This window comes from Oryctolagus cuniculus (assembly GCF_964237555.1).
Source record: "Oryctolagus cuniculus chromosome 16 unlocalized genomic scaffold, mOryCun1.1 SUPER_16_unloc_1, whole genome shotgun sequence".
Taxonomy (NCBI): domain Eukaryota; kingdom Metazoa; phylum Chordata; class Mammalia; order Lagomorpha; family Leporidae; genus Oryctolagus; species Oryctolagus cuniculus.
This window is the reverse complement of record NW_027208201.1, coordinates 3976190-3991979: the sequence shown is the minus strand read 5'-3', so window position 1 is coordinate 3991979 and position 15790 is coordinate 3976190. Positions and strand designations below refer to the sequence as shown.

Genomic DNA, 15790 nt, shown 5'->3' with positions numbered 1-15790 from the left:
CTCGGGTGGGGGCCCCTGTGTCTTTTGTGCTGTGCCCTCCTTGCTGGCCCCAGGACACAGTCACGCCTGTGGTTCACTTCCTGGCTCTGGAACTTACCTCCTCCCGTGCCTTTGGCCCCCGGGTTTGCCTCCGTGAGCCCCGTGGATAATAATAGCGTGGACTTCCCCGTGTGTGTGGCACACACACGGGTATCCGGTGGCAAGCCCAGAATTAGGTCTGTGGAAGCAGAAGTGGTTGGCGAGACCACTTTCAGAAGAGAACTTCCCTTGTGGGGCTTGAGCCTTGGTCCTGTGCCTCCAGGGTCTGGACGCCACCTGGTACCCCCCAGCACCCTCTCCGGCCCCACACACCAGGATTGAGGGACACACTCCAAAGCCATGTGAGTGCACGTGTGGCCGCAAGTGGCCGTGTGTGGCTGTTGTCCATGGGTGTGTGTGTGTGTATGTGTCGGGGGTTGCACAGGTGGGGAAGGGAGGTGGGCAGGACTGGGAGGCGTGTGTGCAGGTGTCCACTCTGGGGACGTATGGGCCGTCCATCTGCTGTGACTGAGCAGATGAGCATAATGTGTTGCTGGCGGCTGTGCGTGGAGGGCCCTCGGAAGCCATAGACAGTTACAGGCAGGGGCAGGAGCTCAGGTTGGCGAGATGGGCTGGTGTTGGGATGCTGGCAGTCTGGCACTCAGCAGCCAACACCCCACCATGAGGCCGTGTCCCCGGATGCAAGAGCAAACAGGACTCAAGGTCAAAATCCCAGCTTCGAGTTCCAGTCTCAGAGGTGAGTACGTGGCTGGCCCTTGTGGTCCCACACTGTCACAGGGAGAGGCAGTGCAGACAGTGGCCCCACAGCACTTCTAACCAGGTACCTGCTCCGGGCCAGTGCTGTGGCTCACGCCCAGTTTACAGATGTGCAGATCGAGTCACTTACCCCCGGAGAGGCTAGGACTCAGGCCCGGGTCTGGTCAGCTCGGGCTCAGGAAGCCCAGCGGCCCTGGGACGATGACATCTCTGGCCTCCTCCCGCGATGGCTGAAGGTCTGGCTGCCCCGCACCCCTACGCCCCCTGAGGCTCAGAGAGGGCAAGCAACCTGCCCACGGTCATCCAGCAAGGGGAGGGTGACAGCCAGTGAACCCTGGGCCTGCTGGCTAGCACAAGTAGGTGCATTGAGAAGGACTGAGTTCAAGGACACAGTGCGTGCCTGAGCAGTGGAGAAGGCTGAGGCCCAGGAGACGGAGTCTCTGTATGTTCCAAGAGAATGTGGTATACAGTAGGTGCCTGATAAATGCATAGGATCTGAAGACCCACTGTGTGCATCCCTGAGCCGAAAGCCTCACATGTGAGGAGGTCTTTGGATACCTCCTAGAAAACAAAGTCAAGAGCTCAGTTCATTTTGGTGCCAAAGACTTGGGACATCCACGCCTGCGAGAAGGCTCCTAAAGTTCATGAAAAATGCGTGTTATGGATTACTTGGACGATTATGGGTTTCAAAGCCTTTTGCACCAAAATAAACTACTTTTTTAAAAATTTATTTTATTTATTTGAAAGAGTTAGAGAGAGAGAGAGGGAGAGAGAGATGTCTTCCATCCTCTGGTTCACTCCCCAATTGGCCGCAATGGCCGGAGCTGTGCCGATCTGAAGCCAGGAGCCAGGAGCTTCTTCCAGGTCTCCTGCTGCGTTCAGGGGCCCAAGGACTTGGGCCATCTTCTACTGCTTTCCTAGGCCACAGCAGAGAGCTGGATCAGAAGTGGAGCTGCTGGGTCTCAAACCGGCGCCCATATGGGATGTAGGTGCTTCAGGCCAGGGCGTTAACCCACTGTGCTACAGCGCCAGCCGCAACTCTACTTTTTTTTTAAATTTGAGATACACACACACAAAGGGAGAGAGAGGGCTCCCATCTGCTGGTTCACTCCTCAAACGTCCATAACAGTTGGAGGTTGGCCAGGCCAAAGCCAGGAGCCAGGAACTCCATCCAGGTCTCTCACATGGGTGTGTGTCATTGCACGGTCCACACTAGCAGGAAGCTGGAATTAGGAGCAGAGCCAGGACTCGAACCCAGCTCTCCGATATGAGACACAGGTATTTTTAACCTGCAGTTTAACCGCCAGACCAAACATCTCAAGAGAATTTCATCCACTAAGTTTCTGAGATCCCCTCCTCGTATGTCGTTATCTTGTCTGAGCCTGTGACAGCCTCGGGCCTTCGGTGATATCAACATCCCCATTCTATAGAGGGCAAAGCTGAGCCTCAGGAAAGTCAAGCTCCAGGCCAGGGTTGCACAGGCAGCCACTTGTCTCCCGGCCACAGCATCGCTTCCCGGGAGACTCCGAGAACCCTGCGGGTTGGGGTAGGGGACATGAGGGGGGCAGGGGAGGCTGATATTTTGGGAGTTTCTGTGCAGTCGTCAGAGGGCATTTCACACGTCCATACACACCCACCACTGCCCGACAGTGCAGAGATTAATGTCATTTCAGAAGAGATTCTGAGGCTCGACTACTAGCCGAGATCTCTCAGCACACTGGACACCTGCTGTGTACCTTGCGGGGAATGGGCTCTGGGTTGCTTCTGGTCCCACATTGGTGGGGACTTCTCTAGCATCCATCTTCCACTTGACCTCAATACTGACTCAGGCCCGGGTCCAAACAAAGCAGCCAAGGGTCACTGAGTTCTCTAAGTCACAGACGTTATCCTGTGCCAGTCACTAGAGCTTGGCGGGTAATCCTAACCAGCCTCATTAAAACCCAGATCTCAGCCAGAGCCGTGACGTGGACTGCCTCAGCAGGTAGTGAGCACCCCATCTCTGGGAGCAACCAAGCAGGGCCACCATGGAGGAGAGTCGATACTCAGGTAAGAGGGCTCGCTGGTGCCACCACTGACCCGAAGCTAGGACCCTGACCTCCAACCCTATAACTTAGAAAAGGAGGGGGTTCCCCAGGCCTTCTGTGGAAAGTAGGGTGAATTTTTGAGAGACTGGGGAGGTGAGCCCCGACCAGCCTCCCTGGCTCAGAGCCAGGTAGGGGAAGGAACTGAGGGCTCCTCCCTTCTCTGACTCAACACCACCGAAGCAAAGCAGGGGCTCGGGCTGGGGCACAGGCAGCCCAGAGTCCAGGCCAAGTGGAGTGGGACGCGGCTTCAGTGGATTCCGCTCGATGGATTCTCAAAGCCAGGGTGAGGGGAGGGGCCGGGGGCTGCAGTGGGGCTTCCTGGTGGAGCTCTGGGGGTCTCAAGTGCCGGGGGTGAGGCCTGGGGGGAGCCGATGTCTGGGAGGGCCTCAAGTGTAGGGGCAGGACGGGACCTGGGGTTTCTGGAGGGGGTTTGGGATTGGGAGCTGCTCTCAGAGTATGGTTGGCCCAGGCGTCAAGCTGGGGGCTGAGGGCTGAAAGGAAGGGAGAGGGGGCCCAGCCCCCGGCCCCAGGTCTGTCTCTGGATGGCGACCTGCCCAGGGCAGCGTATGCAGAAGGAAGAGCAGGTGTCGAATGGAGCAGGCAGAGGGCCAGCAGTGTGGACGGACACACGCTGGACAGTCGACGCGGGCAGGGTGACAGCAGCATGTGAGGAAGAGGGGCGGAGGCAGCTTCCTCTGCCCCCCTCACGCCCCCCACCCCACCCCGCAGGGTTCTCGGAGTCTCCCAGGAAGCGATGCTGTGGCCGGGAGACACAGTTGGCGCTGATGGGCCTGGTGACTGCCGCGCTGTGGGCTGGGCTGCTGACCCTACTGCTCTTGTGGCGTGAGGACAGCCCCGGCCCCAACCCCTTAGAGCCTTCCATGTCCCTCCCAGATACTCCCTCGGAGCCCAGCTGCTCCCTCTCATCTGTCCCCTTGATCCCGCCAGCCCCCTCCCATGCTCCACCCACCCGCCAGCATCCCTGCCCCCCACCCAGTGTTTGATGGGGTGCGGGCAGCTGGGGGCCCTTGACAAGCCCCCTCCTCTCCTCTTGTGCCCTCCTCTCCAGACTGGGACACCCTAAGGGATATGAAACAGCTGGAAGAGGCTGCTGCCCGGAACGGTATGGAGGGGCCGGGGTGGAGGCAGGGGCAGGGGTTCTCGTCCAGCTTCTGCCACTGATCTCTGTGGGAACACCCCTCGCCGGGTCTTGGAACTAAGCTGTGTTCCTTCCACCCTCCAAGGCTTGGTGAGGTGCCTTCTAATAGCATGGGAGGAAGTAGGCGTGATTTCAGGGCTGTGAGCCATCCACAAGCTAAGACTCAGATAGTGCCTGCCGCTTGTCTACTCTCTCCTGGGCACCCATGCTCATTCTCGTTGCACCTGTGCCTTCCTCCCTGTGTTTCTGGCTCCCCCCACCAAAAACATGAGAAAGCAAAAGACTGCAGCTGCTGAGTCCATGAGGCCGGAGTGGGAGGTCCCCTGTGCTTGCGGTTTGGGCTGGGTTCAAAGACCAGCCTGTAAGGGTTCTGAGGATGTCTCTCCTCTCCCCTACTGCCCCAGTCTCTCAGGTTTCCAAGGATCTGCAAAGATACCAGGGTGACCAGATGGCCCAGAAATCCCAGGGTGAGCAAGGGGACCTTGGGTGACAGCTCAGGGTCAAGACCACCATGCCCCCACCACCCCATGACCTGAAATCTGAGCAGGTGACTGTGAGAAGCTAGGCAGAGGGACCGAGGGTGGGTAGGGGGACACAGGGGGACCTTGATGACTCGTTCACCCCTGAGCTGCCCCCCTCCCACCACCACCAGCCTCTGAGATGTGGCAGATGCTGCAGGAGCTTCGATCCAACCAGAAGACAAGAACTCAGGGTGAGAGACAAGTCTCAGGGTGAGAGAGAACTGGGGCGAGGGGCGAGGCGCGGTGTCGTACGTGTCACCACGAGGATGCCCTCCCTGAGACCAGCCCTGCCCTTTTGTGCCCCCTCAGACTCTGGGCTCTCCTGGGACCTGGACAGACTCCGAGAGGATCTGAGCAACTTCAAGTCCCAGAGTGAGGCTTGGGAGGGGCTGGGAGGGAGAGGGCCAGGAGGGGGAGGGGGAGGGCGAGGGGCTACCCGGTGGTATCTGAGCGCTGCCCGGCCCCCCAGGCTTGAACGAGAGGCGCACTGCCTCTGATTTGCTGGAGCGACTGCAGGAAGAGGTGGCAAAGCTATGGATGGAGATCCTGGTGTCTAACGGTGAGTAGGTGCATGTGTGTGTATATGTGTGCATGCATCCATGCCTGTGCGTCGTGCAGGGGCTGGTGTGGGACTGGCCAGGGCCTGTAGCAGCAGGTGTGCACTGTGTGTGTGTGTGCATGCAGCGGACGGCATGGGACAGCACACATGTGGCAGCATGCACATGTGTGTGTGATGTGAGGCAGTGGCGTGTCACTGGAGTGTAAGTTCATGGCAGGCCAGGACAGATGCAGGGCACATGAAAACGCCCATTCCAGTCTCTCTGACTTCCCACCACCAACTCGGGGTGGGGGTGGGGCTCCCACGCCCTCCAGCGCTGACCACCGCTCGACCCCCATTGCTGCTGTTCCCTCTGCCGAGTGAGCCAGAGGGCTCCTCAGCAGGCTTGCCTGAGCCGCAGCCCTCGTGGGAGACTGGGTGACTGTGCTGCAGGGGGGTCGTGTCTACAGGGATGGGGGCAGTGGCCTCTCCCCCAGTGGCCGGCAGAGAGAGCCACTCTGAATGTGGGGTGGGAGTCCTGCCCTTGATTTTGGGTCTTGCACCTTTGGGAAGCCCCAGCTGCCCCCATCCAGCTAGAGAAAAGGCGTGGAGTCCCTGTCCCCTGGGATGTGGGGTGGCTCTGGGAATCCCAGCAGGAAACCCCACAGTGGTCCCCTTGGGGTCGTACTCATGCTCAGGTCACCTCCTGGCTCCTCCTCGGTCTCTGAGGCCCTCCTCCAAAGTCTAGCCCCGTAACCTGGAGACAGCCACAATGCTTTCCAGAAGTTTCCTTAAGGGCTCCTAGATGGTTTCTCCTCTTCCCGCTCCTCCCCCTCCCCCTCCTCCCCCTCCCCCTTCTCCTCCTCCCTCTCCCCCTCCCCCACCCTTCCCCCTTCTCTTCCCCCTCCCCCTCCCCTTGTCCCTCCCCCTACTCCCCCTCCCCCTTGCCCCTTCCCCTTCCACCTTCTCCTCCTCCTCACCCTCCTCCTCCTCCTCTTCTTCTTTTTAAGATTCATTTTATTTATTTGAATGACAGAGTTAGAGAGAGAGGTGGGGGGTGGATCTTCCATCCACTGGTTCACTCCCCAAATAGCCACAATGGCTGGAGCTGAGCCTATCTGAAGCCAGGAGCTTCTTCCAGGCTCCCGCATGGGTGCAGGGGCTCAAGGACTTAGGCCATCCTCCACTGCTTTCCCAGGTACATTAAGAGAGGGCCAGATTGGAAGTGGAGCAGCCGAGACTTGAACTGGTGCCCACATGGGATGCTGGCACTGCATGCCTGGGCTTTAACCCCCTGCACCACAGCACCAGCCCCTCAGGGACAGTTTCCTCCCGTTTGAGTGCTGCACTGTCAGAGGGCTGGGTGCTGGTTCTGGTTTCCTGGCAAGAAGCTGGCCCAGGACAACCCCCTTGAAAAATCAAGGCAAAGGGACCCTCCCTCCCTATCACTGTAAGAAAATCTACTTGAAAGTGAGATGGAGTTCACCCAGCAGCAGGGGCTTAATCCCCAACCTGGGAGGGTTGGTGACAACAACAGTGCCTGAGTCTCCCCAGAGTAGGGGAGAAGGGAAGAAGGGACCCAGCTGACCCCTGGAGAGCTGGTGTGGAGGTGCTGCCCACGATGCTCACAAGGGGCCTAACTGGAGCTGCTGGTGGCGACAGTGGGGACTTTAAAGCCGCGAGCCATGGCCACAGCACTCCCTTCTGTTGCTGCTGGTGATTAGGATGTGGTTGGTGTGATCGGAAAAGTCGGTGTTGGAGATGGTGTAGGTAGTGGTGGGGATGTTGTTGGCTTTGGAGGTGTTTGTGGTGATGGTATGGAAGTTCTTCCTGTCATGGAGGTGTTTGTGATAACAGTGTGGGTGGTTGAGGTACTTCCTGTCATGGAGGTGTTTGTGGTGATGGTATGGAAGTTCTTCCTGTCATGGAGGTGTTTGTGGTGATGGTGTTGGAGGTACTTCCTGTCATGGGGTGTTTGTGATGGTGTTGGAGGTACTTCCTGTCATGGAGGTGTTTGTGATGGTGTTGGAGGTACTTCCTGTCATGGAGGTGTTTGTGATGGTGGTGGTGGTTGCGGTACTTCCTGTCATGGAGGTGTTTGTGATGGTGTTGGAGGTACTTCCTGTCATGGAGGTGTTTGTGATGGTGTTGGAGGTACTTCCTGTCATGGGGGTGTTTGTGATGGTGTTGGAGGTACTTCCTGTCATAGGGGTGTTTGTGATGGTGTTGGAGGTACTTCCTGTCATGGAGGTGTTTGTGATGGTGTTGGAGGTACTTCCTGTCATGGAGGTGTTTGTGATGGTGTTGGAGGTACTTCCTGTCATGGAGGTGTTTGTGGTGATGGTGTTGGAGGTACTTCCTGTCATGGGGGTGTTTGAGATGATGAATTTGGGTGTTCCAAGTACTTCCCATCGTGGAGGTTTTTGTGATGATGGTTCTGGTGGTTGCCATGAGGCTAACCACAGAGGTATTTGTGGTGAAGGTGTTGCTGACGACAGTGGTGGCTGTGGTAGAGGTTGATGGTTGAGGTCCTGCTAACCACAAAGGCATTTGTGGCGATGGTGTCAACGGCACAGGTGCTAATGGCCAGGAATGTTGTGGTGACTTCTGGTTGAAGTGTTGTTGAACATGAGCATGTAGTGGTCATGGAGTTAGCAATTGAGGTGTTACTGACAGCAGAACTGGTGACCGAAGTGTTGCCAACCATGGCTCTATGGGGATACTTCAGAGAGCTTGTGGAAAATGTGTATTATGGAAAACTACGCATGGATTTCAAAAGGTTTCTGCACCAGAAATCCACTTTTTCATGAGCTTTTTGGAGTCCCCTCATATGGATAGCAAAACCATCAGCAACTGAGATGCCACTGGCCATGGTGTTTACAGTGATGATGATGGAGGGGCTGGTGGAGATGTTGCTGGCAGTTACGTTGTTGATAGCTACAAGATGCCGATGGTGATGGGGCTGGTGGCTGACGTCCTGCTAACCATGGGGGCGTTGGTGGCCACCAGTGCTGCTGAGTGAGCCGGTCCGGGGTGTCAGCATCAGAGTGAGCTCACCCTCCAGGCTCTGGGCTGGGTCTGCTGTCAGCTGGAACTTGGGAATGACCCTGGGAGAGATGTCGCCCCCTGAGCCTCCCCTCTGTGTGCAACCCCAGGCTCCTCGTGCAACACGTGCCCGGAGAACTGGGTCCATTTCCAGCGCAAGTGCTACTACTTCGGTGAGGGCTCCAAGCAGTGGATCCACGCCCGGTACGCCTGTGACAACCTGCAAGGGCGGCTGGTCAGCATCCACAGCCAGGAGGAGCAGGTGCCTGGGCTCGGGCTGTGGCTGGACCGTCCCCACCACAGCCTCCTGGAGCTGGTGGGCAGGATCCGGGCACATTGCCCCAGTCCTTCAGCCCTGTCCTCCCTCCCCCTCTCCCTACCAGGACTTCCTGTCCAAACACGTCAGCAAGAGGGGCTCCTGGATTGGCCTTCGGGACCTGGACATAGAGGGGGAGTTTATCTGGGTAGACGGGAGCCGGATGGACTACAGGTGAGAGGGCTCAGGTTCAGGCAGGGTGTGCCCTGCGGTACAGGAGGGCGGGCACGGGAGGCCCTGGTTGGGGGGCAGAGGGGGCTGGAGCTCCGGGCACTGACGGGGAGGGAGTGTCCCAGGGGCAGCCTCACCCAGGGGGACCTGTGGTGAGGGTTGTGGGGGTGGCCCCGATTCCCAGGGATGCAGCCAGGCTGCGAGGGAGAGAGCTCCTTCTCCTTGCCACATCGTCTGACCCCGCACTGTCTGCTCCAGCAACTGGAACCCGGGGGAGCCCAATAATGGAGGCCAGGGCGAGGACTGCGTGATGATGCAGGGGTCGGGGCTGTGGAACGACGCCTTCTGCCGCAGCCTGCTGGATGCCTGGGTGTGCGAGCGCCTGGCCACATGTGGGCCGCGCAGAGCCTGAGGGCCCCTCCCCCACCCTGCACGGCCGGACCCCGAGGACCCCCAGCCAAGCCTGAGATGCCTGCTGAATGCTGAGGCGATCTGGGGGTGGCTGACCCACTCTGCTCCACAGCACCCAGCCCTGCAGGGAATGGCACGGAGATGCCACCTGCAACCTGAGTGCTTCCTCTGTGGCCCCCGTCTGGTCAGGAGCATCCCCGCCCACCCAGCACGACACCTGCCTCCCACACCGGAGGGCCTGGGTTCAAGTCCACGCTCCGCTCCTGACTCCGGCTCCCTGCCAATGCGCACCTGGGAGGCAGCAGTGACGGCTCCAGTACTGGGGTCCCTGCCAGCCACGCGGGAGACCCGGAGGGAGTTCTGGGCTTCTGACTTCAGCCTGACCCGGCCCTGGCTGTTGGGGACATTTAGGAAGTGAACCAGCAGATGGAAGCCTTTCAAATACAATAAAATGGAATACTTCTGTCCCCTGTGAGAGGCCCGGCTGCACCGGCTCACTTCCCTCCCCTCCTCCTCCCGCCACTGCTCATCCTGGGGCACTTGTCTCTGCCTCTCCCTCATCCCTGCCTGTAAACCTTCTAGAAGTTTCCTTCTGACTTGAGAAAAAAGCCAAAGCTCTACAGGACCCCTTGAAGCTGGTAGGATCCCAGCTACCCACCCCCCACTCCAGGGTCCTCACTGTCCCTTTAACACAGACTGAGCCCACCTCGGGGCCTCTGCACGTGCCGTTCCCCAAGTCTCTGCTGCCCACGAGGCCTGTCCCGAGCACCCCTTCCCCCACCTAAAATGACACCCCAACTCCATGCCCCCTGCTGTACTTTCTCCCCATGTCCTGCTCCGCAAAATACAGCCTTCCCTGGTGGGCTTCTCGCCCATCTCCCCCAGGGCAGCTGCCTCTCTCTCCTTTTCTGTTGGGTCTCCCAGGCGTGGTGCTTAGTAGGTGCTCAGTAAGTATTTGCCAAGCTAATCAATCTGTGTGGCCATGGACAAGCCACCTCTCCTTTCAGAACCTGTGTTGTGGACCGAGGAAGGAGGTGATGTGGCTTCTCGGGCTCACCAAGGGCCGGTGCTGAACTCGCCTTCTTTCCCCTCCCCACCCACCCGTGGGGGCCCTAGGGAGACCCTCCTGGCAGCCCAGGGCACCCGAGTCACAGCCACTGCGATGGGAAGCTGCCCACCAGCGCCAGCCCCAGTCCAGTGTCCATCCAAACCCTCCCCACCTCAGGGCCTTTGCACGTGCTGCCCCCCCAAGAGCCCTCTCTTCCCCCTCTGCAGATCCTGGGCCAGCCCCTCCCCCCTCCCATTCCGGAGCCCCTCAGGGAGCAGCCTGTCTCCTCACGTTTCTCTGGCATCCTTCAGTGCTGGCCGTGCCATCCCAGCGTCCTGTCACCTGGCCCCGGCCCAGGCAGGTCCAGGGTGCCCAGGGCCTGCCTTGGGCTCCGTGATCTGTTTCTCAGAGCAACCACCCTCCTTCCCTCCTCAACCCATGCACCTGTCGGCCTCCTAGGCTCATTCAGATCCAGGCTGTCACCTGCTCCGGCCTCCCTAACTGCACCCTGGGTCCACTCCCCCACCCCACCCCCAGCCTACAGCTACTCCATGGCCACCCCCCATGCTACCAAGGGCAGGTGCTTCCGTTTCTATTTATTCTTCCCGACAGGAAACCCACCTGGGCTCACTGCCTCTGCCAGCAGCCAGAGGCGGGGGTGGGGGGAAGTGTCCTAAACAGCACGTCAAGAGCTGCCCTCCCCAGCCTTAAACTTCCCCCATCTGCGCCAGCGAGGCGCAGCCAGCCCAAGGCCCCTGCGGTTGTCAGAGCGGGCTTGCTCAGGGCCTGGGCGGGGAGAGGGAGGCGGGAAGATCTGGCGGCACCCCAACCCTGCAGGGACTTCTCTTTGGGAGGAAGAGTGCAGGGAGGTGGGAGAGCTGCCTGGTGCGTGGTGCCAGTTTTTGGATAAGGAAAATGTGGTCCCATATTGCCATGTGTTTTAAACTTCGGCGGCAGTGGCAGACCAAGCAGTTCAGGTGGCCAGGTCCCACACGGGAGTACCCGGGTTCAAATACGGGGCTCCAGCTTCCCGCTAACGCACACCCTGGGAGGCAGCGGCGATGGCTCAAGTACTTGGGTCCCTGCCACCCACGTGGGAGACCCAGATGGAGTTCCTGGCTCCCAGCCCAGCACCGGCTGCTGCAGGCAATTTGGGCAGTGAACCAGCAGATGGGCGCTCTCTCTCCCATCAACAAAAACTCAGAATAATTATAGAGTATTTTAAGTGTCTGGACGACTCTGGGTTCCTCTCTCCTTGAGGATGCCCTGGGGGTCCGGCAGCCTCTGGACCCAGCAGACCTGGGGGCGGCCAGGGGAGGCTGCGCCCCAGGCCACGCCCACTCCCCTACCTGCTGTCTCAGCCTGCCCCTCCCCCCCACCATAAGCACCAGCCCAGAGGCCGGGACCTCACCGCCCCAGCCCCCCATACAAGACACTGGCCACAGGGTGCTCTGCATCCTTTATCTCCCTGCCGGTCAGCGGCCTTCCAGGGCCCGGTCGCGGGCGATGACCGCCTCCTCGAACTTGATCATGAGCGTGGTGCCCTTGTGCCAGTGCGCCGTGACCTTGGCCGGGAAGCCGCTGTGCGTGAGCACGGCCTCCACGATGCCGGCCGTGAAGCTGGCGCAGTTGAGCGTGCTGTTCTCCTTGGGCACCGAGATGTAGGTGTTGATGAGGGGCTCGCGCTCGATGATGTAGAAGGTGCGCGCGTCGTCGTTGGCCTGCTCCAGCTTGTCGGCCTCCTTCCCGAACAGCGCCTTCCACACGGCGCCCTTCACGAACAGCAGCGCGCCCAGCACCTTGGTCTCGCGCCGCGCGCCCTTCTCGCGCGCCACCAGCGCATCCAGCACGCGCGCGCCCACCTGGCGGCCCAGGGCGGCCAGGCGCGCCTGCAGCTCGGCCACCGAGAAGACGCGGCTCTGGCAGTGCTGCACCAGCTCGGAGAAGAGCAGCGCGAAGGCGCTCAGGCTCACCTCGGTGCGCGGCCGCGCCAGCGCGCGCTCCAGCAGCGCCGACTTCCCGCGCGTGAAGCGCGCCTCCATGCCGCCGCGGCCCTGCGGGGAGACGCGCGCACGCGGGCGTCGGCGGGCGAAGGGGCAGGGGTGTCCCTGCCACCCCCCCCCCACTTCCCTTAGCCAGCCAGAGACAAACGTGGGAGGGACCGACTTACCCCCTGGGCGGACAGGGGAACAACAGGGGACCGGAAGGGGGAGTTGGAAGCCACCCCAACCCTGGCGCTCCAGGCAACTATTTCAGCAAAGCAGCTTCATGCCCGCTCTCACGGCCACCTACGGTAGGAGTAAAGAGACACCTGGGGCTTAGGGGCGGGGGCGTCAAGCCAGGTGGCGTCAAGACAGGTGGCAATCAATCGCTCGCCATGCGCTCCAGCACGGACCACCCCAGTGAGCCAAAGAAATACGGCCGGGGGTAGGAGTGAGCCAAAACCACAGGCCTAGAGGGTCTCGGAGCACAGCCGAGACCCACGGGGCGAGCCAGGAAGGGGCGCGGGCCACGCCCCGCCTCCAACCCTGCACAGCTCCGAGGGGCACGCAGGAAGCCCGCCTCTTGCGAGGGCCACGTGGAAGCGCCTGCGTTCTCCAGACGCGAAGGAAGAGGCCAGCGAAGAGGTCAGGAGCCCCCAGCCCCACGCGAGAGCCTGGCGGCGGCTGGGAGAAAGGGAGAACTAGAGGGAGGGAAAGGAGGGGCCCGCTTCCAGACACGGGGTTTGGGGAAGCCAGGAGCCGAAGATGTGGGTGCGGGAAGAGAGGTGGGAGGGGGTAAGGACCCCCGTCCCACCCTCGCCCACTGCGGTTGGAGCTGCTGCCCTGGTGGGGGGCGGGGAGCTGAGAACCCCGCCCCCATCACGCACGCAGCAGGCCAGAGCCCGTTGGGGGGGGGGGGAGGCTGGGAATTTTGAGGGGTTCCCAACAAGGTCCACGTCGGGGGTGCGAAGGTCAGCGATGGGAGGGGGCCCAGGGGCAGCACAGCCGCGAGATGGCAGAGGAAAGTAATCGAGACCCTGCCTCTGCCGGGCTGCAAGGAAGGGGGTGACCTGGGCCGGGACCCCCAACTCCCCAGCTCCGGCTGGGAGTGTGAGCAGGGGAGGAGCCCACCCTCCCTCCGCGCGACCACCCACGGCGATCCCGAGCGGGTGGGCCGGAGACGGTGGACACTGTGACATCGGCCCAGAACCCATAGGTCCAAGGGGCTGGGGTCCGGGAACCCAGGAAGGCCCCGGGTGGGCAGGGGCCGCGGGCAGGCCGGGTCTCACCTGCAACTGCGGCCGTCGGTTCCGCCGAGGTGCTTTACGGCGCCGTAAAAGGTGCGGCGGGCGCAGGCGCGCGGCGGGCCGGGCTTGTAGGCGGGGCGCTCAGGGTAATAGCCGAGAGCTGCCGCAAGGGGGCGCGCGAAGCCTGCCGCTTAGGTCGAGGCTGTGCCGGGGTGGGGACCGCCCTGGCCGCTGTGGGCCCAGCCTGCTAGCTGTGTGGGCATCTGTTCTCCTGCAGCCGTGAGCCTCGGGCTCGTTGAGGGTATCTCAAAGCGTGCAGTGGAAAATGGAATGGAAAGATAAAATTGGGGCGTGGTAATGAGGCCACTGCTTCCAGCTCCCTGCTGATGCACCCCCTGGGGGGCAGCTGGGGACAGCTCCATTGCTGGGGTCCCCGGCCACCTAGGTGGGAGCCGGGTATTGAGTTCTGGGATCCTGGCTCCAACCCAGCCCCAGCCCTGCTTTTGCGGGCATTTGGGGAGTGAACAGCGGGTAGGAGTTCTCCGTCTCTGTTTCTCTGCCCTTCAAAAATAAAATGAAATGAAATTAATAAAAGTGAAAAAAAAAAAAGGCAAATAAAGCTGCCACCTGTGATGCCAGCACCCCATACGGGTTCCAGTCCGGGCTGCCCCACTTCCAATCCAGCTCCCCGTTAATGTACCTGGGAAAGCAGCTGAGGATGGTCCAAGTCCATGGGCCCTGCACCCACATGGGAGACCCAGAAAAGCTCCTGGCTTCCATTTGGCCAATTGGGGAGTGAGCCAGCAGGTAGAAGACTCTCTCTCCCTCTCCCCCTCTCCCCCACTCCCCCTCTCCCCTTCTTCCCCTCCCCTCTCCCTCCCTCCCTCCTTCTCTCTCTCTCTCTCTCCCTCTCCCTCTGTAAAACTCTGCCTTTCAAATAAATAAATTATTCTTTAAAATGCAAGAAAAAAGATAAACCTATTTTGGTGCAAAGAATTTTGAAATTTGTGCATACAAGGGATCTTTAAAATTTTCCTTTAGGGAGCAAGAGTTTAGCCGAGGGTCAGACCCCTGCATCTTGGCAGAGTCCGTGCCCTGGCTCCCCAGATCCCGCGAGACCCCAGCTGGACCCCGGGAGGCAGCAGGGATGGCTCAAGTAGTTGGGCTCCTGTCACCCACGCGGGAGACCTGGTGGAGTGCCCATCTCCCAGCTTCTCCCTGGCCCTGCTCCAGCTCTTGGGGGCGTTTGGGGGAGAGGTGGGGGGCACCAGTCAATGGGAGCTTGCTCGCTCGCTCTCAAAGAAATAAACTTTAATTGTATAGAAAATTCATATTATAAAAACCCATGCATGACCTTCATAAAAAATAATAAACTCGTCTTGAGCAGGCGTTTGGCCCAGTGGTTAAGCTGCTACTTGGGCCACATCCTATGGCAGCGGGCCTGGGTTCGAGGCCCAGCTCCATCCCTGGCTCCAGCTCCCTGCTGATGGCGGTAATTCCAGTGAGGGCTCAAGTGCCTGGAACCCTGCCACCCGCGTGGGAGACCCGGAGGGAGTTCCCAGCTGCAGCTGTTAGAGGCATTTGTGGGGTGAACCACCAGCACATGGAATGCCCCCTCCCCCGCTCCGTCCCTCTCTCTTCTTCCCCTCTCTGCCTTTCAAATAAACAGAGTTTTTTAGAGAGCCTTTAAAATCAATCCATCTTTCCCTTCCGTTTTCCATGGATGCTTTGAAGTACCCTCCTACAGTCTTGGACATGAGCCGCTGAGCAGAGACACACCTGTGCACAGTTACACCCATGGGGGACATCGAACGTGGCAGACTGTGTACCCTGGGGGACACACGTGTGCTCATGACCACACGTGGGGGCACAGGGACCCGCGCAAGGCATACAGGCTCGCCCACCCTCCAGTCCCCGGGTTCCCAGCATTGTGTCCACATCAAGTCACCCTGCAACTCACCCCCTCCCCCCAAGTCCCAGCACTAACAACTCCGCCTCCTCAGGGCCTGGAGGAGAAGCCACCTGGTTGTCCCTGTCTTCACGGGTCACAAAGTGGGGAGTGCAGAAACAAATGGTCACACGTGTGCACATGCTCCAAACACACAGGACGGCATGACGCAGCATGTTCAGACTGACGCACACCTGTTCGCGCTGGCACAGGCAGCACCATGACACGCTCCACACGCACAGCACACCAGAGCACCCTCATTTGTGTCCACGCCATGGGGAGACAGGCTCATGCAATACATGTCCCTAACACGTACAGCGAGACACTTCTGGGGCCCTTGCTGTCACAGCCACCCACAGGAACACGCCTGTACCCACACAGCACACGTGTGTGTTGTGTTAGAGCGACACAGGTGTGCGCACCACACTGCCTGTGATTCCCGCCTCCATGATAGCCCATCAGCCCTTCTCGTGGGACACATGAAAACCTCCGCCCTCCACATGTGCACACGTGTCACTCCACAGC

General features: G+C 60.2%; 2 protein-coding genes across 4 annotated transcripts; one reads left to right on the top strand and one right to left on the bottom strand.

Moving 5' to 3' along the window:
* The first annotated feature begins 240 nt into the window (after positions 1-240).
* FCER2 (Fc epsilon receptor II) lies at positions 241-9512 on the top strand. 3 transcript variants are annotated; one of them, XM_051835526.2, is made up of 11 exons: positions 241-380; positions 2740-2841; positions 3609-3722; positions 3949-4002; positions 4443-4505; positions 4691-4750; positions 4869-4931; positions 5029-5118; positions 8253-8404; positions 8526-8632; positions 9230-9512. In XM_051835526.2, exons 2-11 carry the CDS (start codon positions 2820-2822, stop codon positions 9456-9458), a joined length of 954 nt encoding a protein of 317 aa, XP_051691486.2. In that variant the 5' UTR covers positions 241-380; positions 2740-2819; the 3' UTR covers positions 9459-9512. The 3 variants fall into 3 exon arrangements, with proteins under 3 accessions (XP_051691486.2, XP_002722072.2, XP_051691487.2); XM_002722026.5 differs by lacking the exon at positions 9230-9512 and adding an exon at positions 8888-9180; XM_051835527.2 differs by lacking the exons at positions 241-380; positions 2740-2841 and adding an exon at positions 3037-3162.
* A 2023-nt stretch (positions 9513-11535) lies between these two features.
* On the bottom strand, positions 11536-13491 carry TRAPPC5 (trafficking protein particle complex subunit 5). Its single transcript, XM_008249159.4, has 3 exons — positions 13360-13491; positions 12259-12376; positions 11536-12142 (listed from the first exon to the last, which is right to left on the bottom strand). Exon 3 carries the CDS (start codon positions 12128-12130, stop codon positions 11564-11566), a length of 567 nt encoding a protein of 188 aa, XP_008247381.2. The 5' UTR covers positions 12131-12142; positions 12259-12376; positions 13360-13491; the 3' UTR covers positions 11536-11563.
* Positions 13492-15790: the final 2299 nt, after the last annotated feature.